Consider the following 23,217-nt stretch of genomic DNA (forward strand, 5'->3'; position numbering starts at 1 on the left):
ATTACGTAAATGCATTCATCGGTCTTCAATGAGTCTCGTACTTAATTTCGACAAACGCTGTTTCGATTCGACAGCACCTCTACTACACTACACATTAATCCGACGTAACACTACTTCGACAAAACAAATGTTCTACAGGTTACTAGTTCGACAGAACACTGCTTCGATAATACAAACATTCGATAGGTTACTACACCGACAGAAAAGTACTTCGACAACACGTCGCACTGTTAATACAATAGTGTATTAACTCAAAAAGTGTATTTTCTCAGAATCGAAGAAAAACGAATTACTCGCTTCCCGTTAAAGATCTGTATAAATTTTATGTATAGGTTATTTCCTACTTGTCAAATATACATATTAGAAAATAAAAGAGAAAAATTATTTCATATTTTTGAATTAGGGACTATTTGGCCAGAAAAAGCTCACATGAAGCGTGTCTCATTTTGAGTTAATTAGTTAAGTAGATATCTTTAAGTTGTTTTTTACAATATTCTAAAGACAGTTTTATTGACGTGTAGATAATCAAATTTTACGTTTACCAATGGTATAATATTGAATTTCACATATTTTGAGTTATAACACTATTGTAATAAATAGCAGTGCGACGTGTATTCGACAAGTCACTATTCCAACCGACCATGAAATATTTAATATAAATATTTTGCTGTACTGAGACTACTTATGGACCACTTCATTCTTGAGCGGAATATCTCATATACATAAATATGTCTCAGAAACAATTAATAACTAGTTAAGCAGTAATTTGTCAAAGTAGTTTTCTGTCGGTGTAATGACCTATCGAATGTTTGTATTGTCGAAGCAACATTCTGTCGGACTATGACCTGTCGAACATGTGTTTTGTCGTAGTAGTGTTCCGTCAAATTAATGTGTAGTCGAAGTACTGTCGAATAGAAATATTGTCGAAATTAAGTATGACACTCGTCATCAATACAAGGCAAAACTACGGAAATAAATAAGGAATTTGTAGAATTCTTTGAAAATAATAGCCCTACGAGTGCGCTTCACACATGCTATATTTGATTAACTTGTCAAATTCAAAAACTTTCAGTAGACTTGATCTAGAAATAAATCTATGTCACTTTTAAATTACATATTAAAATATTACTCGGGCCGAAAAGTTCGCAATTTTCAAGTAAATGGAACTTTATATTAAATTTTCAATACTATGGATAAAATTGAATTAAAAGTTACATCAACCATATTATTTGAAAGAACATCAAACTATGAAATGAGTAAAGCGGCCGCGCGACCTGTCTGGACTACTCTCTCAATGCAAGCAACCTGCCATCACGGCAGGGAAAGAAAATTGACTCCTATCGCACAGGCAAGTTAAGTTATATTTATGGCCAGTCCCCAAGCACATTATTAACAGTATGGAATGTGAGCCCACTACCCACTGGCTTGTGCCTAGAGGGAAACAAAATATGTCTAACAAAAGTTCTGCCTTGAGTTAATCCGAGGAATAACTTCCAGTTTTTGCTTCTGCCGAAATTATAGGGGTTTTTGTAAGTTGGGTACAGTTTACTCATTGAAGCGTTTATGTGGGATTCTACGCTGGTTTCTCCTCTAGAAATATGTATGCCGTGCATTACTGTTAGGCTACCTAGAGCGATACACACCGAGACGCAGGTGATTGCCATAAAGATAACTGCTTTTCTTTTCCACGGATGTGCGCAGATTCGTTGAGCCTCAGTTATAGGAGGTATAGGTAGGTGGTGTTCTCGGGGGAAATTGACAGAATCATCATACTCTGCAATTACTTTAACTGGTACAAGAGCTCCAGTTTGATTCACGCGAACTGGATGACCAATTAAGTCAGGATCATTGTTGGGAATGATACCACCTAAAACAATTACTTCATTTAATCTTTATGGTACTACCATTGAACCTACCAATAAATGGACGTCGGGTTCGCGCTAAAAAGTATCCGCACCTGTAGGGCGTTAAAATCACATACAGAGCGACAATCGCGCAATAGTGTTCGTTTGTTCGAGTGACAACGCGGTTGTCAATCATGCAGTACCAATATATGCAGTACAAATAATAAGTTGTAAAAATTACTGCAGTAAAGTGTGAAAACAGGATTTTGTATCATATTTTCACTAAACCAATATATTGTGTTATCATAGTTGTCATTTAAAAGTGTTATTTTGTACAGTTTTATAGTATTTAATTTATATATAACTGAATCGTAAATATAAATTAAAAAAGCAAGAAATAATGAAATAGCTAACTGTCCTTTTTCTATTCACTGCATGCGCAAAAGATGGAAAGAGACACATTACGTCAGTTTCGAGAAGCTTATATAAACTTATTGGTCATTTTCAATTGTTCGAACCACAAGCGATTGAAATATTTAGAACAAAGAAACTGTAGAGTTCCTTTGATTTTAATCCTATTTTTAAAATGATTTTTTTATTAAACGTTAGCAATAACAAAATATTTTTGGGATTGCCTATCAGAAGTCAGAAAATACATTTGCGCGAAATGTTATTTCTGACTTCTGCTCGAATTTTCATAATGTGTTTTTACGAAGATTACAAAACAAAAGCTAATTTTGTCTATGTAAAAAGCATCAAAATTACTCGAAAGCGTAACGGTTTTGTTGTAAATCGGAATTACGGATACTTGAGTTTACGTTTAGTTAGAATATCGGTACATTTCTTATAGTACACGCTTATTTTCACATTTGTAGTAATATTTGTATGTATGTATCTGCCCAACTCTTTATTATACCTTTGAGCGAATTTGTACAAAATTCGACATAATAATATATATAAAAAAATTAATTAATATTTACGTGAAAGGCTATTCCATTCATCTCGTGTTCAAGTAATTTTCAGTCGAAGCTAAATATGGTGCATTTTGTTAAGTTTCCAGTAGAAGCTGAATATGGTGTTTTTGGGCTCTTAAATTGTTGTAAGCAAATTTAGGCAGTACTGCAATGACGTTACAATTTAAATTAAATGTTTTAGTTTTTTATATTTCGTTATATGTCACTACGTTTGTATAGGTTAACCTCGGACATTTTTTTCGTGGTTTTTGTATTAGACCCGATGTCCATTTGTTGGTAGGTCAATGGGTACAACACTTCGTCTTAAATAAAACCTGTAAACATTTATTGCCTGTTATATTGCATCAAGTTGCATTAATACAATATTAAAAAAAAAAAAATTTTTGCATAAGTGTAGTTTTACTTTTCCACATTGCAATTTCAAACTTTGAATGATATGAAGATATTAACTATTTTGAATTACTATACAGTTCTGACGCACCGTACCTGTAGGACTCAGTTGTCGACCGATTCAATTTGATGTCGTACGATTTCTTTTCATTTTTATTCACAACACCCTAATCGAACGTCAAACTGTCCCATTCGAAACCGAACCGAAATGACGTAACACCCGTATGATTACTCGAACTTCTCGACCGGCAAACGTCATTCAGAACACAGTCATCGAATGAACGTCCAATATTTACAAAGCAAAATTGCAATATGGAAATCTTTTATCTTTTGAATAAAGTCTGGATTTTGTTAAATTTTATTAATTTATTTTAATGCAAGTCTAATGCATTTGATTTTCTATTTTTATATTTTCATTTCATTTTATATTTTAGGCATTTAAAGTCTTAAAAATGTAAAAGGGTTTTCATTTTTCTTATAATCTATTTCACCGACCAACTCCGTAAACGCCGTTAAATAACGATGTCGTAGCCGAATCGAATGTTCTGAATAGCTCGGAAAGAGCCATTCGATTCGAGAACGATATCCAATCGAACGATTCGGTTAAAATATCGAATTGTTCTGAATCGGGGTCCAGGCCCCGTACTCTCGTTCTCCGCCCAACATCCCACCCGAAACAATTACTGTCAAATAAGTAATACCCGACCAAATCAAAAGACGCATGAAGCGAATGAAGCTTCGTACTTGACATTGTTTTTGTTGTGTTGTTTGTGTGTTACTTATTTGACAATAATTGTTTCGGACGGATGTCGGACGGAGAACGACAGTAGACCCTCTGAATGCTCTGAATTGACTACGTACGATAAGATAGACACAGTTTTCTTATGTTTTAGACGCAACTTATGAAAAAAATTCATTGTCTTATTTTTTAATTAGATTTATAATTATAAAGATGTTTACCTGTATCGTTAATCCAAAGCACCTGATATCCGATATCAATTCCTGCTATTATAACAAAGACGACGCCAGCAACCATAAAGACCATATACAAGTAGAAGTACCGAGCGTTGAAATAACCAACACAGTTGTTGAGCCACGGACAGTGGTGGTCCATACCGAGGACACAGCGATCACAAACAGAACAATGATGAGTCCGTGGTGGTTTTGGTGATATACACTTCTTGCATATACTAGCAGCTTCTGCTATCATTACACCCTGAAACATAAATTTTATGTATCAAGTAATTCCAAAAGACTAACTTCAATAGTTGTACTAAAACTGGGGAAAGGAATAAAGTGGCCCTGAGTTGGGTTCCAGGTCAGTTTAACATCGGATGAACTGACAAAAGCTGGACCTAGAGAGGTCTTTATTGATCACGAAACCTTTATGGGTATAACATAGTTTGGCAAAGCTCTCTCTGCTGAACGAGAGCACACACGTCTCCCGAGACGTGTGACTACAGAGCTAGGGTCTTGAGCATTCAAATGCCCTGGTAGCTGCTCAATGTGCCAAACACTAAACTCTGTCACTGGACAACAATGGCACCATGATGAATGCTGATTAGAGCCTTAATAGGCCATTATAACTTGAACAAACACATGTCAAATATTGGGCAGAGAGAAAATGGAGAGTGTAGATTCTGCCACGAGGCAGATAAAACTCCTCTAAATCTCCTCACTCAGTGCTGGCCACTCATGGACGTACGAAGTTCCATACTAGTAATACACAGGCCACAGCCAGAGGACATAAAAACTGCCAGAGCCAGGAAAGTCCTTCCGCTCATTAATGTTGGCCTTGGCTCCAAACTATAATTAGTAGTAATCAGTTTTTTTTTCTAACGCACTCACTCAACATAACCCTGCACTAGGGAAACCCTGAGTCGCGGCTGCCATGGACACATACATAGACAACCACAAATTACACCCAATCTCACGAGAGAAACAAATGTTATGTATGTAGTTAACGGTAGCAGTGATGAGGGCCCGCTATTATATCTATGGGGGCGGCATAGGCCCTGAGTGAGGCCAACTTTATGATAATAATATACTAAAACTAGGCTGGATATATAGTTAGATAGACAGTACTGTAAATTTTAAGGGGCATACATAATAGATGAGTTATTTATAATAATTGAAAACCTGAATTGAATTAGTAAGAATCTATCATTATTGATTCACTATGCTAGTAGAAATGTAATGTTATTCAATACACATTCGACAACCTGATAACCTTAAAAATAAATTCATTTTAGAGCAATTAAATTAAGACTACCTAATCTAATCTAGTACCATAAGATTACCTAGATGGATAACGCTTAACTAGTACGCTAAGATCTTAAATTCTCATACTACGTAATTAGGAATTTCTCGTGAAGTAACACACTTGTTACATAAGTAAAATTTGTTGTAATTATTAATACAAAGATCAAACACAAACAAAAATTCCTTCGATCTGACAGGATCTGTGTCTGTTTTTTGTATGTGTTCGATCTTTGTATTAATAATTATAATAAAGAGTGATGGCACCAATGATCACCAAAGCGTTTCTTTCAGAGAACAAAAAAGTAAATAATGGACACTCCCTAGATTTAGATACCGCACCAAGCCCCGCACATTAACGGTCACATTGACTGAACGACAACAAGGCTGTCGGCGAGCCGTTTTCGCGTCAAGACGACTTTGATATTTGAATATAGTTTTCATTTATTCATTACGAAACTTGTACGTTAATATATAACATCATTGTACGTTACTATTTATAATGGTCGTAAATTGTGGTGTGTACGGCTGTTTATTATCATCTAAACTGGATAAAGAGAGGAGTTTCTTTCGTTTTCCGAAAGATGAAAGGAAGATGACAAAAACTTATATCTGAGACTCATTCAGGTATTGTTTTGTTCGTTTATTTAGTGCAGAGTAATATTTAGTACAGCTTTATTATATCAATATAATGAAACGCTATAACTTCGTGAGTAGACAAAGGTTCTCGAATTTTCAATTCTATTGCCGATAAATATTATGTAGTGAATATACCTAATTATTAACTAGGTAATGATAAACTTGGACACGCAATTTCAAATACCTTGGTGACCTTATTTAAAACCTGTCCAAAATACAATGTTTTAAGTGCTGTTAATATATTTTTTAAATAAATCTTCAATATTATTCTAGTTAGTGAATTAATGAAAAATATTATATTATATCGACATAAATACCTAATGAACATGTGTAATTATTAGGATTATTTTAATAGAATTAAAGAAACAGATTCGTTTAAGAATTTTCGCTATGTTGCCGCTCTGTCCACGTAACGTAAATTGCACGAGAAAGTGATGGGTAACCCTGTCATTTCATGCACACATTTACGCGTGTGCAGATAGTGCCTTGCTGTATGTAGAAGTATGTAATAAATAATAGGGGTTAAAGTATGAAATTGCCGATTTGTACTGAAAATCTAAATTGTTTATTTTTTAAATTTTTAACAAATTTATTTAATCAAAATAGTTGCCATTATTATCTATACATTGCTGCCATCTAATGGGAAGGTTATTAATGCCTTTGCGATAGAACTCCGACGATCTAGACTGCACAAACTGTGTGAAAGCATTTTGTACTGCCTCCTGGGAAGAAAACTTCTTGTCACGTAGATAATTGTCCAAATCACGAAAAAAATGGTAGTCCGTTGGAGCAAGGTCTGGTGAATACGGAGGATGACGAATGGTTTCTAACTGCAGTTCCTGAAGGGTCAAAATGGTTTCTCGTGCTGTGTGAGGTCTCGCGTTGTCGTGGAGCAATAATGGTGAAGATCGATTCATGAGTCGGGGCTGTTTTACTGCTAGTTTTGTCAACATGGTTCGGAGTTCGGCACAATAGACATCTGCCGTTATTGCTTGACCAGATCGGAGAAAACTATAGTGAATAACACCATGCTGAGACCACCAAACAGTTACCATTACCTTTTTATTGGTAAGTTTTGCTTTAGGACACTGTTGTGGCATTTGACCTGGGGTCAGCCATTGCATTTTTCTTTTCCGGTTATCATAAAGAATCCACTTTTCATCACATGTTACAATTCGATCCAATATTCCTTCATTTCTGTACCGGTTCAACAAGGCAACACAAGTTTCAACACGCGTTTCTTTCTGCAGATCAGTCAAATCATGAGGCACCCATTTTTCGTATTTTTTTATTTTATTGATTTGACGCAAGTGAGTCAATATTGTGGGTAAGGTAACGTTAAACCATGCCGCTAATTCCTGGGTAGTTTGACTAGGATCGGCTTCCACTATCTCTCTTAATTCATCGTTATTCACCTGTGTGGGCGGTCTTCCTGGTGGCTCGTTCTTTAAGTCGAAATTTCCATCACGAAAGCGTTTAAACCAAAATCGCACGGTGCGTTCATTAGTAGACCCCTCTCCAAACGCAGCATTGATATTGCGGGCTGTTTCTGCCGCGTTAGTTCCGCGTCGGAACTCGTATTCAAAAATCACTCGAATTTTCGCAGTATCCATCTTTCTTGTCTAAATTGAATAACAAAAACAATTGAAAGTCGATATTCAAATGTTTCAAATTTAAAAAAAAAAATTATCACAGAAACCATTTGAAAAAAGTTTCATTCGAAAACCTCAAACCATGAAGATTCTATGAAAATTCAAAGAACCTATTGCAATAAAACGGCAATTTCATACTTTAACCCCTAATACTAAACTAGATTTTCTCTAAATCTTCAGTAACGTAACTTTATGGCGTAATTTCACAAAAATAAATGAAAATCATGGTAGTTTTACATTTACTATCATAATATTCATTATAATCAATATAAGTAAAATTCAAACTAGATACTTACACTAGGGGGGTATCCTGGTGGTGTGCTTACACCCATGTAATAATGAAATACTACATTGAGCAATAGCCAATTACCAAACACAACTAGGAATATAGTAGTGTTTGGAGATCTTTCCCACCAGTATGGAAGACCAACCCAATAAGCTATCATAACTACTGCTGTAGTGAGCACTGTCACACAAAAGACAAAAGCCTGGAAATGTAAAGTCAAGATTAGTTATATATGTATAGATAGAACTAACTCATGTAGTCCCTCTTCTAACTGAATTCCGTAACTGATATTAGGCAAATTTTTTACGTATTTACGGTATAACTGAATGCCGTAACTAATATTAGGCAAATTTTTTATGTATTTACGATATATTACATCACTGGATTACAACTATTGCATGACAACTATGGTGAATAAGCTGGACTTATTTAAAATAAGAACTTAAATATTGTAATTGTTTTGATCTTTACTTCTGAAAGATGAGTAAGATTGTACTTTGAGCTCATTTTCTGGTCAGTTTTGTGTATCTAATTTTGGTGGCAATTTTTATTGTTTATTTAAACAATAAAAATTGCCACAACAATATATCACGATAACATACTTGAATATTTATTCAAGTGTATTATATTATCGTGAAATATTAAATATATACACATCTAAAATATCTACACATTTTTTCAAATTTCAAAGTATTTTTTAAATATTTGATTACGATATTAAAGGTAAATAAGAATATCCAAATAAATTTAATAAATTATTAATTAAGTTGCTTATTTTTTAATTTGGTGTTATGTTGGTGGTGCTTTGGTGTTAAAAAAAATTATTGCAAAACCTGATTTTCAGTAATCGGCAAGAACGTTTGATGTGTATGTTTCAGGATACTAGGATACAATCGAATATTAAATAATATTTCATGATAATATTTTAGAGTAATTAAATAATAAAAATTGCCCCCCAAATTAGGAAGAAAAAAGTTACCTGAAAATTACACTTCAGCGTATTTACCAGTACTTAGTCTAAACATATTTAAAAAACTATTCTTGAAGCTATACTGGCTATACTGTAAATCACAATACAGAAGCCATTGTCTGATAAATGAATATGCCACAGACCACTAATATAGCAGTAATAAACAAACTAGTTCCAGACCTTTCCAATGCAGTATGCAAAATTGTCAACAATCCAAAATATTGGCTCCAATAGCACATCGACCGCATAGCTCTGGTTCATGTGCTCATTATATGTAAGTGAGTGGTACGTCAATACTGCCTCATTGAATTTCCACGTCAAGTATTCTCTGTAAAGATTCGATGCAATAAACAGATGTGGAAAAATTCTATGATTGAAATATGAATTGTTGAATATATTTCTATGTCTTTAAATTCTATTCAGTCTTTACTTGTCAACTTGAGTGTGTGTTACGACATTATGAGCTACTGAACATCTTCTACTTGACAAGCTTAGATCCACTAGCAAACTGCAATATGTGTGTGGATAAAAAAGCTATAAACTCAAAAGAATAATTATTGTTCCGAAAACGGATTTTTAAATGGTACTTTTTTAATTGTCTGAAAATTGTGATAAAAAAGATATGAACAATATGAAGAAACAAAATCACAGTATTAAACTTTTTACTTTATTTCCATTTAAAAATTGAACATACGAGAGTTTTGCAACAGTAATCTTAAAATGACTAGTTTTGTAATTGTTCAGAATTTTGCAACAACACAATGATAACATGGCTAGTTTTGTTGCAATAAAAGTAAAAAATACAAGTTAAATCTAATTTTAGTTTTCCTTTAGTCTCATCCGCGTCGTCAATCATCAATGTATTTTCATTACCTGTCATTTCTTCTTCAGTCACATTTGATTTTACTTGCCCGAAAAAATGCGTGTAAAATTCAAGTATTTCGTATGTAAACCAATCTTCTCCAAAATGTTTGATGAGCGTTAATAAATGAACACGAGTGATCTTTTGGATGACAAAACAATAAATACCAAACAAAAAAGGCGGATTTTGCACAAGTTTATGCTCAATAGAGCAGCGTTTGCAGGTTGATGACAAAAAGGCAACTTTTAACAGTGTAAAACTAAGAAAGATAGCGACTTTTGCAATAGTAGTCAGCATTTTACACTGATTTGTTCAGAATATACCAAGTTTTGGCACTGCATTGTTGAAGTATTTGAAATTATTTAAAATACTGATCCATTTTACACCATTAACTAAAAATCATTAAAAATGTCACAGAGCTGTTTGCAAGTGGACTACTCAAATGACCATTGAAAAACTATTGATCCTATTTATCCAAGTATTGGTATTGATAGAGCATATAATTTTTGCAACTCTTCATTATACCTTTTATAGCAAAATATGAAATGTTGAAATTTGATGTCATACCTGATTCGAGAAATAATCCTCCTCAGTTGGAAGCGCCATCTTATAACCACCATCTTGAGATTAATATCCTTAAAAACACAAAAAAAATAATTATTTTAAGTATTCAGTATTTACATTATACAGTGTGCTAACAAAATAGGTGAAGATACTTTTAGATCTAATTGACTCATTATAATCACTTTGAAGTAAGATAATAGTATTATAAGAAACTTAAAAAAACATTACTAAACAGTGTGTTTCAGAATTAATTTTGATTATTATTTATGATGGAACAGCACTAATAGTTTACTTTTTTGTCTATGTTCTATCGTCTTTTATTTTTACTCATGTCAGTGTCTGAAGCAATTGAATATATTTTACGTGATTTAAATTCTCCAAAATAAATATCTTATTTGTAGTTACGACCATGCAACAATAATTATAACATGGTAGCAGAGCGTAGTTGGAAGTTCGCGAAATATTATAAAAATATAAATAAATAAAATAAAAATAAAACAATTAAGATATTGTATAAAAAAAAATGGCGAACTACAAAATAGAACCGTTGGGAAAAAATAACTATGAGACCTGGTGCATACAGGCTCAAGCTGTTTTAACGCGTAATGGATTGTGGAAACACATTTCAGGGTCTATAACATCCAAAGATTAGGACGGGGACCTCCAAGCGAAGTCAGAGCTGTTGCTATTGATATGTCCGTCTGAAATAAAACAAGTAAAAAATTGCAAAACGTCAGCGGATATATGGAACAAGCTAAAAAGCATTTATGATTCCAAAGGGCCAGCCAAAAGAGCATCGCTATTAAAACAATTACTTCTGTCAAAACTTACAAATGACGATCAAATTAAAGATCATTTGAAGCAATTTATGGAAACTGCTGATAAACTAGCGGAAATGGACATACAAGTTCATGACGACATCCTCACTTTTCTAATGCTGTATAGTCTCTCTCCGTCGTATGACAACTTTAGAGTAGCAATCGAAACTAGAGATGTTCTACCTAAGCCAGAAGAGTTAAAAGTTAAAATAATCGAGGAAAGTGAATCAAGAAAGCATTGCTATGCAAGCGAAAATACAGTCAATGTACAGCAAGAAGCCTTTTATGGCCAAAACAAAGAAAAGCGTAAGTTCAAGTTTTGCACTTATTGCAAAAAAGGAGGGCACACAATTACAGATTGTTACAACAAACCAAGTACGTCCCAAAATAAAAATGCAACACGTAATAATAAAGGCTATAAAAATAACAACAACTCGGCAAATTTAGCCAATGAAAAGTGTCTATCTTCACTTAACAACAAAATTATTGAAGAAGATGAATGGGTTCTTGACAGTGGTTGTACGTCACACATGACCAAAAATAGAGATTATCTGCATGATATGCAAGAAATTAAACAAAATCTCAGCCTAGCCTCAGATAACTTCTACACAGAAATAAAAGGAAAAGGCACGGTCACTTTCAAGGTACCAGAATCAGGACACAATTTGTTTGATTCTCTATATGTACCAAGCCTAAATACTAACTTAATGTCAGTTGGAAAAAGTACAAGTTATGGAAATACCATTTTATTCCGAGACAAAGTGGCCACAGTAAAGAATGCAAAAGGAAAGATAACAATGAGAGCGTTTAAGTGTGAAGATGGTTTATATTATATAACGCCAAGACATGTAAAACCACAAGTCAACTCTTCATATTGTAATAATATTATGGAGTGGCATCAAAAGTTAGGACATGCGAATGAGCAAGATTTGAAATTAGCACTAAAAAATAATAAGGTTCAAGGCATGGCGTTCAATAAAAATGATAAGTTAGAAGAATGTGAAGCCTGTATTAAAGGGAAGATGACTAAAACAACGTATAAATCAGCTTCTGAACCTAGAACTAATAAACCGTTACAAATTGTTCACAGCGATTTATGTGGTCCAATGCGAGTACCAACGCATGCAGGAAATAAATATTTCATAACGTTTATTGATGATTTCTCGAGGTACTCTCGTGTTTACTTCATGAAACAAAAGAATGAAGCTCTAAAATGCTTTAAGATATACAAAGAAGAAATGGAAAATGTGCTTGATTTAAAAATAAAATGCCTACAAACTGACAATGGTAAAGAATATCTAAATGAAGACTTTCAAAATTACCTTAATCAAAATGGAATAAGGAGGCGATTATCCTGCCCCTACACCAGTGAACAAAATGGTCTAGCAGAAAAGAAAAATAGAACCTTACAAGAAAAAGCTAGAACTATGTTAATAGAGTCAAAAGCACCTGAGAAACTATGGGGTCAAGCTATTTACACCGCAAATTACCTATCAAATAGATGCATAAATAAAAGTATTAATAATGACACACCTTTTGAAAAATGGGTCGGTCGTGTCCCTTCTGGGTTACATCTACACATATTTGGTCAAAAAGCCTTTGTACTGAATAAGCGATACAGAACTAAATTTGAACCAAAAGCATCTGTAGGTATGTTTGCAGGATATTCAGAGCAATCAAAAGCCTATCTGATTTATCTACCCAAGACAGATAATGTTGTAATTAGCAGAGATGTACGTATTGTAAATAAAATGTATTTTGCAACTGAAGACTCTACAAATAAGGAACAGAATATTGATGAACAAAACTTTATTGACGTGTTCATTCCGGACAGCAACCCGGCAAGGAATGTTTCTCTTGATATGAGCAATACTCAGCTAAATACTGAGTCTGATAATGATAGTGAGGTTGAAACCCACACTTCTCTTGCTGAAAACGCTGTTGATGGAATAGAGCCTCGTCAAAGTTCTGAAAGAATAAAGAAATTACCTATTTGGTCCAAAGACTATGTAATGAAAACTACTGATGAAATTGTAAATGATAATGAGAATGATTATGCTTACCTATGTGATTCGGATAAAGACGAATCAGACTCTAAATGGCATGAAGCTATAAAAGCAGAGTTCAAAGCTCACCTGAAAAATGGAACATGGAAAATTATAGATAAAGAAGAAGGTATGAACATAGTAACTAACAAAATAATATTAAAAGAAAAATACACAGCTGATGGAAAAGTCGAACGATTAAAAGCTAGATTAGTAGCTAGAGGTTTTAACCAAATGGCTGGGATCGATTTTGATGAAACTTATTCACCTGTATCAAAATTAAGCTCTATTAGAATGGTAATGGCAAATGCTATTGAAAATAACTTAAATATAGAAATGTTAGATGTCACAACTGCATTTCTAAATGGAGACTTGCATGAAAAAATCTATAAGAAAATACCTGATCATATACAAAAAATCCTATGCGAGATAATACAAAATGACGAAGAACAATCGGAAGCAGCAAGGATTATGCTACAAGATTTAAAAAATAATATAAAAAAGCCTAAAGTATGCCTTTTACAGAAAGCGCTGTATGGCTTAAAACAAGCGCCAAGACAATGGTTTGAAAAACTTGACAGTACTTTAAAAGCTTTGAATTTCTTCCCATCCTATGCTGATCCCTGCGTATATAGACTTAATGTGAAAGGGGGAGAGGAAGATATTATTAACATCGCTATATACGTTGATGACATTATTGTTACTTTTAAAGGTAATAAATGGAATGACGTTAAACAAAGGTTGTTAAAAACGTTTTGTATGAGAGAACTTAAAGTAGATCAAATATTGGGCATAAAAATTGAATATAATAAACTTGAAAACACATTAAAAATGTCGCAATCTACATATATCAAAAAGCTACTTAAAACCTATGGCATGGAAGACTGCAAGCCGTCAAAAACTCCAATGGAACCTGGCACAAAGTTTTTAAAGGGTCCAGCTAAAGCACAAACAAATACCAATGACTATCCGTACCAAAACTTGATTGGAGGTCTAATGTATTTGGCAGTGCCCACAAGGCCAGATATCTCCTACGCAGTATCCTATATGAGTCAGTTCAACAATTGTTATACTGAAGAACACTATAAAAGTTTAAAAAGGATTCTTCGATATTTGAAAGGAACCATAGAAATGGGTATCACCTACAGGAGAGCACAGAAGCCAATAGAAGGTTTCTCAGATGCCAACTGGGCTACGTGTGAAATTGACCGTAGATCATATAGTGGGTACTGTTTTACATATGCCAGTGGTATTGTAAGCTGGGAATCTAAGAAACAACGAACTGTGGCTCTCTCAACCGCAGAGAGTGAATATATGGCATTGACCGAAGCAGCTAAGGAAGCCATGTACTTGCTACAATTGTGTGAAGATCTTGGAATTGATCAAAAGGTCATGGTCTTATATAATGACAATTAGGCAGCACAACACTTAGCAAGAAATCCGATTGTGGACAAACGTTCGAAACATATTCAAATAAGAAGACACTTTATTAAAGAAAAGGTGTCTGAAGGTTTCATTAAGCTGCAATATAAAAGAACCGATGAATTAGAAGCTGATATGTTCACTAAGGCTTTACCAGGTCCCAGTCTAATAAAGATTATCAAGAACCTTGGCCTCGACCCTTAGTGAGGAGGAGTGATGGAACAGCACTAATAGTTTACTTTTTTGTCTATGTTCTATCGTTTTTTATTTTTACTCATGTCAGTGTCTGAAGCAATTGAATATATTTTACGTGATTTAAATTCTCCAAAATAAATATCTTATTTGTAGTTACGACCATGCAACAATAATTATAACAATTTAGCATTTCTAATCTCTTCAATGTTGCCTTTTTAAATCTTTTGACTATTACTGGTCTCTTCAAGATTAAAATGAAAAAGTATGTCAATATTGCAGTATCTCTGTTAACAAAGTACCTCTATTCTGTTAGTAAGGGTGTTTGGGAAGAATATAAATTCGTTTTTTTGAATGGGTAAATATTTTTTAAATCACATAAGTCTTTTTCTTTGTATTTTAAATTTATCCTTCTAAAACAATGTGATGACTCTAAAATTAACCTATCTAATTTGATGGCACCTTATATAAGTAGCATTTGAATAGTGAAATGAAAAAATATCATTCCTAACATATCCACAGGGATTATGTCAAATAGCTAATAAGTGTAATATCTACATATTTGATAACAATCTATCTTCCAGTAGCTTATAAATCCAAGGTGCACTTTGGTATCGAATATTATCACTAAAGATAAAGGATATTTCTTCTAAACTTCAAGGAAATCCTGGCGTAAGTAGCAATTACTTACAACGTGGTATATTTAGAAGAAGTTATGGAATTAATTGTAAGTAAATATATAATTTATAATTTGGTCTTGTTTGTAAAACACTGCAGTGACGCTGACTGTACATAATTACTTTCACTTACTATAAGCACTGTTTATTACATTATAATAAATTCGGAATCATGACATAGGATAAAAAAATATAAATATGAGACTGCCTTATGTACATTAATATGTCTTTATAATTAAAATAACGCAAAACAATCGGTATTAGCTGAGAGCTGGACTTGAGCAGCAACACAATCTTTTTTTAGTGTATTGTATTCGTTTTCGTTAAACTCATGCTCGTCGATGACACTGACAATATTAACAACCACAGAGATGACAAAGAGTTTATTACAATGACAAGCCAATGACATTTCATTCATAGCAGTCTTGGATGCACATGGCGATTCGATTTTGATGAAGATCGATTCAAGTGTATTCGTTCTAACGATTTTTAAGCAAATAGATTCAACACTAAGGCGAATCGAATCGTCTAGCTAGATGGTATGCATAAATATAATAAAACAGTTTTTCTGAATCTCGACTGAAATGTAAGGTTAATCCTATTTTATAACAGTCTACAAGATAAATAGTTTGGCCAATAACTAAACAATAAATCTTTGAAATATTTATGGCGATTGTCGCTATTTCTGGGCCACCTGATTTTTCTCACTGGTTTATATCACTCTAGACGAAAGTAGTAACCGACTGAAGTCGAACAGGTTGTCATTATTGTAAATTTTTTTATCAAAACTTACTTGGAACGATTTTTATAAGATCAATTCAAGAACATAACTTATGATCCGACCTGTGCATCGATTCAGAAGCATATTATAATCCATTACGATAAAAAAAAACGATTCAAAGTAAAAAATCGGGCATTGCTAAGTAGCACAGAGTTTAATATAATTTAGCAGTAGAATTATGTAGATGTCAAAGTCAAAGTCAAAGATGTACCTATAGAGTAAATATTTATAGAGTTTACGTATGGAATAAATAATCTTTGACTTTGACTTTGATGCACTCTAAAAAGTCGATCACCTATTCGATACGAATGGAACGTAGTTAAATAGATTCTTGATTAAATCGAGCATTGCAGCATATTACTACCTCCCGAATGAAAAAAGGCACAACTGCTTTATAATAAAACATAGTTATGCCTTTTTTTGTTACGAGGGCAGATTACAGAATTGATTGTCAATTACTCGAATAATTACTCAATTCTTTAAAATGGGCTCATGAGGCAAAGGCGTACATTTTTTCGAACGAATATGAAACGAAATTCGAAAATTAAAAAGCCAAGTAAAAAGCACAACGCAACGGTGGTCAAGTAAAAAGATGTTGAGGGAAAGGAGGTGATCACCATGTTAAGTGATTGAAGAGGCTCGAAATCTATTCTTGATGTATCGAGATTGAAAATATGGACAATATAATATACATTATTATGTCGCTTATTTCATGAACGCATATCGACATTTTTATATATCGATATTTTTTACAAACCTAGAATGACCATTCGTTACATGATCTCCAACTAGTACTGCTGTACACAACGATATCTATTTATTATGTATGTAACATATCAGAATCGACATACATACCTACTTAGATTGAAGTCTTTGTTCTTTGTAGCCTGTATACAACAACGTTCATGTAAAGAGCAAGGAAATAATTCAGGGCTATTCTAATTATCTACACTACCCAGACCAGAAACGATTTACAAAAGATCCTGCAATTCTTCTTCCGGAAGTAAACGACAGGGCGCGAAATAGCGCGAGAGCGACATAAAGCGCGAGATACTGCTATTGTCGCATAAAGATCTCGCGCTTTATGTCGCTCTCGCGCAAGTCGCGCCCTGTCGTGCTAGTCCTACTGCAGCCTGATTTTGATTGCCTCTCTCAATCGGAAACTGCGTCTTTTCAGAGTCGATGCGTATAATATTGCGGATGGGCTACCCGATCGGATCGATTCGATAGTGGGTCCAGAAGTCTGATTTTAGTTGAAATCGGAATCGATCCGCAATATTATAAGCCTCGACTCGGAAAAGACGCAGTTTCCGATCGGGAGAGGCAATTAAAATCTGGGCCCTGGTCCCTATTCATTGCAGGCTGGACACTCAACGATTATTTGAGCATTGATCATAGAACAAAAATTGATGAGGGAAGCGAAGCGTCTGCACGATGCTGAATAAGTGTCATCCATTCATCAATACATACTGCGAGACACCATACGAGGGCCATATGAAGGATTGTATGTGAGCAGTCTCCTGCCTGGTCGCCGGACTGTCATACAGAAGTGAATGGGTGTTTTATTAATACCTATAGGTGCCAGTAATAGTCAAATAATATATATATATATATATATATATTTTACGTTGGTATTTATATATTATAATTTATAAAAATAGGATTTCCAGTACGAATAGGATTACTATATGAATTGGTAGGACGCACATGTTTGTATATAAAAACTATAACAAACGTACATTTTGCTAAATATTATATGGTATTGGCTTTTTGTACAAAAGACTTCGTAACAATTTTTGTTTTTTGAGCTTAGGTTCTTCTTGTACCGGCTCTGGTATAGGATCGTCCGATTTACGCATAAAATCAGAGGTGCTTAAATTCGCTATGGCTTTATCTAATAGAGCTAACTCGCGTTCCTTGTAATCTAACTGTCTGGGTTCAACCGGTAACTCCCAATGGAATTTGTGTTGTTTTTTGATGTTGTCCAATAATCTTCTGTTATATGTTACTAGAACATCGTCAACACCACCGCCAACTTTATATTCGTTTGGTGCCGGCATAGCGTCGCCCTTTTCATTGAAACGTTGGGTTCTGAATAGTGGGCCACAACGAACAGCTGGATAGCATTTCGGTTTATCCCAGTTGTAGTATCCTGGTCCAGGCGTACCATACACGTTATGCACTGGCATCCAGTTGTGCCAACGCCGGAACCGGCCCTGAGACGACGTGAATGGTGCAACCATTTGTAGCATCACAGATTTTTCTTTGTGGTTTTTGCTTAATAGGTCTAGCCCTAGATCAGCAGGACTAGGTTCGTGTAGTTTCTTGTACAGTGGTTTGAATCTAGAAGTATTAGATCTGAACTGACATGTTAACTGAGGGCACTCCCTAGGCTTAAGTAATATTGGCGGGTGATCATCATCATCGCTTTGGCTCTTGGAGTCTTCACCTTCGTCGTCGTATTCATAACCAATTTCAGTATCTTGAAATCTCTTTGCAGAACAATTAAATGGAGCGTTATGACTACCACAATATAAGATACGACAAAGTTTTACATTAGCATTGTAATCGGCTGGACTTGGACCACATGAAACACGATATTTTAACCTAGTATCCTTGGAACCAAAACCAGCTGGTGACGGCAAAGGTAATGTACTATAGCGAGGATTGAATGGAATATTGGGAGGATCAAAATCACGTTTAATTGAGTACCTAGCGGGGCTTGGCCGCACATCATATTTAGAGGATAAGAATCTTTTGGCTTTCGGACCCAAATATTTTAATTCAGGGCGTTTTGGTAACTGAGGTGAATAGTCTGAAGGCCCAGGGCCCCTTCGATTCTCCATTGATCGCACGAGCTTAGATGTCTTACGTCGATATTCTCTAATAATTTCATAACATTTTTCTTCGGCAGCAATTTCCCTCTCTATGTGGTAATGTGCTGGACCTGGTAGTACTTCTAACGATTTCATAGATCGTTGAGATGTCCACTTACTCCATTTGCACCCCTGGTAGAATGCCGTAGACTCATTTACCCTAGTGTCATAAAAAGGTGGGCTTGCTTCTTTGACTACATTCAGTGATCGACGCATAGAACCATCAGGCATCACGTCGAAACCACGATCATTTCGAGAAGGGCAGGATATTCCTCCTGCCAAAGACGAATGTGGCGGTGGTCCTATATACAGCCGTCTGCGCACTTTTCCTTGGCAGACAATTTCCTCCTCTTCTTCTCCCGTGTGACATTCGCATGGGTTGTCCAAACCGCATCGACAAAGTATTTCCTCTAAATCCTTTTTACTGAAAGCTTTATACGGAAATCTGGGACATTTTGCCATTAGTGATGTGCAATTTGGTATCCTATGGGGTATAGCAGTATCGTAAATAGCATCTGTGTATGATTTACACACATTCATTGTATTGCGTGGTGCATTTGAGAGAAAAGGGTATCTATTTGATTTTACATGTTTTGAACACAATCGTACATCTGGTTCATAAGCCCCTGGTTCCAGTAATCTAGTACATGGTGGCGGTGGTGAGAACCTGCAGCTTAGTCCGTATGCAGCCATGATCACTTCAAAATTCAAACTAAAATAGGTAATGAAATTGAATTAAATACAAAGAACTGCTATCCCAAATGCAGTCAGTTAGGCAGAATTTACGCTGTAATGGTAGTGAATATCGTGCTCTTGTAAATTGTGTTAATTAAAGGCATTCTAAAATAAAATAAAATCATGAAATGAAGGTTATATAAAACATATGTAGGTATGTCACATCGTGCGTACATAGATAACTAGTTTTTTTTGCATCTACTTTTTGCGATGTGCGTTTATGCCACTGCAAATTGGAAAAAGTTAATCATGGAATATAATGTAAAAGAAAATTAAATAATTTGGAAATATTTCTACAAAACAAATCAAGAAAGTGGAATTATGGTAAAATAACAAGTATAGTGTATTTCTAATGATAATAAATAGAAGTTTAGGCATATATTAAATAATAATAGAAAGATTTGTAACAACCTCCTGCCTGCGCCGACTTACATATTTCCAGTGGGGAGCTTCGCCACAAATTTCGCGAACGACCGGACTAACCCTTTTCTTGTCGGCTGGCGAATAAATACACCACACACGCACCTGGTGAACACAGCACTAAACTACACATGCTGAATCAATAAGGGCTGTCTGAAACCAACCCTTTTTGGTAGATATGCTGTATTCGTTGGTTGGTGATGCCCCTCCGGACGTCCGCACAAACGTGGTTACCTCTCTAGAACGTTTAAAAAAAGAGACTGACCTGTGGCACCCCCTGTACCATCACCTTAGAGGATGGAAAAAAATAAAAGATAATTAAAAAATAATTAGTTTCCATAGTCTAAGACCATCACGTACCGGTAATCCATAGCCTAAAGAGTCGCCATAGCTTCATTAAGAAGTATTCCCTCTGGATGGGGAACTATTACCGAGCCCGAATAAGTCTCTGGAAGCAGAGGTATCCCACAGCGTCACTCATTCCGCTGTCGGAGCGCCTCCCTCCTGGGCATCACCTATCTTGGCAAACTTGGAAGTCTATAAATAGGCTGCGGACCCAAGTCGGCCGAAGCAAGTAGAGCATGCACAGATGGGGTATTATATATGAGTAGTGTTTCTTCCCAGACAATGGCATATCTTTTGTCGTGGCTTGCGTGTCTCTACACCTGCACACTCGAGGATCTGTACAACGCCAGTGATAACGCTGTGTCCAGACGCTAAGTATTGTACTGGTCCTCACAAATGTAAACATCAGAGTCGACTTTTTTTCTATCCTTTAAGTAGTCGACACGCTAAGAAACCTTTAGAGGATGGAAAAAAGGAAGTCTGAAGTAAGATTGAAAAATTTGTAAATGAGGCAATGGTTTTTTGACGTTTCATGGCTAGTGAATAACCAAGGCCAAAACCATGTGCATTGTATTTAATAATTTATCTAGGTGGGTTTCTCTGAATTATCCCTTGATGATCACAGGGACACATACGTCCTTTGAAATTTCGCGTATTTTTGGAAAAAAATAATATTTTCATATAGGACGCGTAACTTTAACCACAAATTAACCATAATATAGTAATCAAATATTTTTTTTCGCTCATACTTCTATAGTCCTGAAAGGGTTTAAAAATTATTAACTGTATGGTTATACACTCGACGACTGCAGCTAATGAGTTTGTTCTGTTTTGTCAACGCCAATATTTTGTCGCTGCCATAAGGCTGCCATTAAATTTTTGTGTGTTTATTGTAATGTTTACTGTACTGTTTACTATGATTTTCGTAACAAAAAAGTTAATAAAACAAAGAACAAAAAATAAGAAAACATGAAAAATCGATGTGCGAAGTTTCTTTTACTAACATACATACACTTCACGACTTTTTCTTCTCAGAGTAGGTATTAACTACTATGTATTAGTAAATTCGAAATAAGTAAAGAAGATCATGGTAAACCTAAAATTTACCATAAACAAATACTGCCCGGACAAACTGATTGACATCATCGCCCCATTACAGCCAAATCTTTTGCACATCATAAAAAACAAAACCGTTAAGAAATGAAAATGCTTTATTGGAAAGTAGGTAGGTACATCAAAGCAGTGCGTGGCGAGTATTGGAATAACCACTATTAACAGACGTCCAAGCTTCTGAACTACGGCAATGCAATATTCAAATAAGTTTTGGAAAATTAGAACTTTGAATCACAGCAATAGTTAGCTTTGTGGACCTTTACTTTGAATTCTTTAGTTTAAAAGCTTAAACTTTCATTGTATGGTAACCTAAGTAATAGTACAAAATACAGTGGTTCTGTTAAAAAAAACTCTTTTACATGCTACAAGAGAGTAAATTTTTGTGTCATTCTATACATAACGTATAGATGTACATAATATCACAATGTATTTACCAGGTACCTCATGATGAAATTTTAATGTTAATTTTTGTACAAATTGATGAATTTTTTTAGTACTTGCATACCCCAAAAGTGAATGTTACACATGAGCAATCTTAAGGTACCTTTACATGTAACTAATGACACATATAATAAAACTCCGTTCATTATTCTTTTTAATACCTCAAAAGATTTTGTAATCTTGGTACGTAAAGTTAACAAGGCGTGTTCGATACACTGAGTGCACGTTATTATGGCGAACATAACTCCAATTTCGTTATGCTAAATACCAACAAGCTTCGAAGAACGCACAGTAAAGAAAATTTTAGATTTTAAATCGAAGAATATCTTCTTAATTTGAGATTACTTAGAATACAACTACATTCGTGATTAAGAAAAATATTATAGAGATCGCGATTGCATTTAAAGTAGGAAACAGAAGATAATGCAAAAGTCGTTTTCAATTTTATGGATTGCCTATAAATAAAAGAGGAATCTTTAATCTCGTATTTATAATTTAACTTAACAAAGTGCATATTGGGTATTAATATTATTATTACAATCAATAAAGATAAATAGAAATGTTTTCGTAACAAAAATAAACAGAACTTCTTATAAGGTTGACAACTTCTTTTAATTATTAATTAGTACAAAGCTTTATTTTACTTACATTAATTTCTTATCTTCATTACACTTCAATTTAAAATTGTCTGAGATCGTACGCAGATAACTAAAATTACACTATATGTAGGAAAAATAAAGATAGAAAAAAGAACATGTACATTATATATTGGAAGTAAATAATAAACACTGAATATACATATTATCGCCGTCAGACTTGCCGTCTGATCGTATTATTTAAAATAACACAAGAAATAACATATAATCTATGAGAAACTAGAGCATTAAATGCTTAACAACATACCATTTTAAA

The 23,217-nt window shown here is 34.4% G+C and overlaps 2 protein-coding genes across 4 annotated transcripts; both read right to left on the reverse strand.

Moving 5' to 3' along the window:
* Positions 1-840: 840 nt before the first annotated feature.
* On the reverse strand, positions 841-16,502 carry LOC113240322 (palmitoyltransferase ZDHHC16). 3 transcript variants are annotated; one of them, XM_026477629.1, is made up of 7 exons: positions 13,322-13,817; positions 11,011-13,226; positions 10,444-10,511; positions 9,195-9,342; positions 8,055-8,246; positions 4,169-4,424; positions 841-1,867 (listed from the first exon to the last, which is right to left on the reverse strand). In XM_026477629.1, the coding sequence occupies exons 2-7, from the start codon at positions 11,017-11,019 to the stop codon at positions 1,365-1,367; spliced, it is 1,176 nt and encodes a 391-aa protein (XP_026333414.1). In that variant the 5' UTR covers positions 11,020-13,226; positions 13,322-13,817; the 3' UTR covers positions 841-1,364. The 3 variants fall into 3 exon arrangements, with proteins under 3 accessions (XP_026333414.1, XP_026333561.1, XP_026333483.1); XM_026477776.1 differs by lacking the exons at positions 11,011-13,226; positions 13,322-13,817 and adding an exon at positions 16,388-16,502; XM_026477698.1 differs by lacking the exon at positions 11,011-13,226.
* A 1,505-nt stretch (positions 16,503-18,007) lies between these two features.
* LOC113240061 lies at positions 18,008-20,068 on the reverse strand. Its single transcript, XM_026477307.1, has one exon. It carries the CDS (start codon positions 19,942-19,944, stop codon positions 18,121-18,123), a length of 1,824 nt encoding a protein of 607 aa, XP_026333092.1. The 5' UTR covers positions 19,945-20,068; the 3' UTR covers positions 18,008-18,120.
* Positions 20,069-23,217: the final 3,149 nt, after the last annotated feature.

The sequence above is a fragment of the Hyposmocoma kahamanoa genome, unplaced genomic scaffold (assembly GCF_003589595.1).
Source record: "Hyposmocoma kahamanoa isolate Upper Pololo Valley unplaced genomic scaffold, ASM358959v1 100021, whole genome shotgun sequence".
In the NCBI taxonomy this organism is placed as follows: Eukaryota; Metazoa; Arthropoda; class Insecta; order Lepidoptera; family Cosmopterigidae; genus Hyposmocoma; species Hyposmocoma kahamanoa.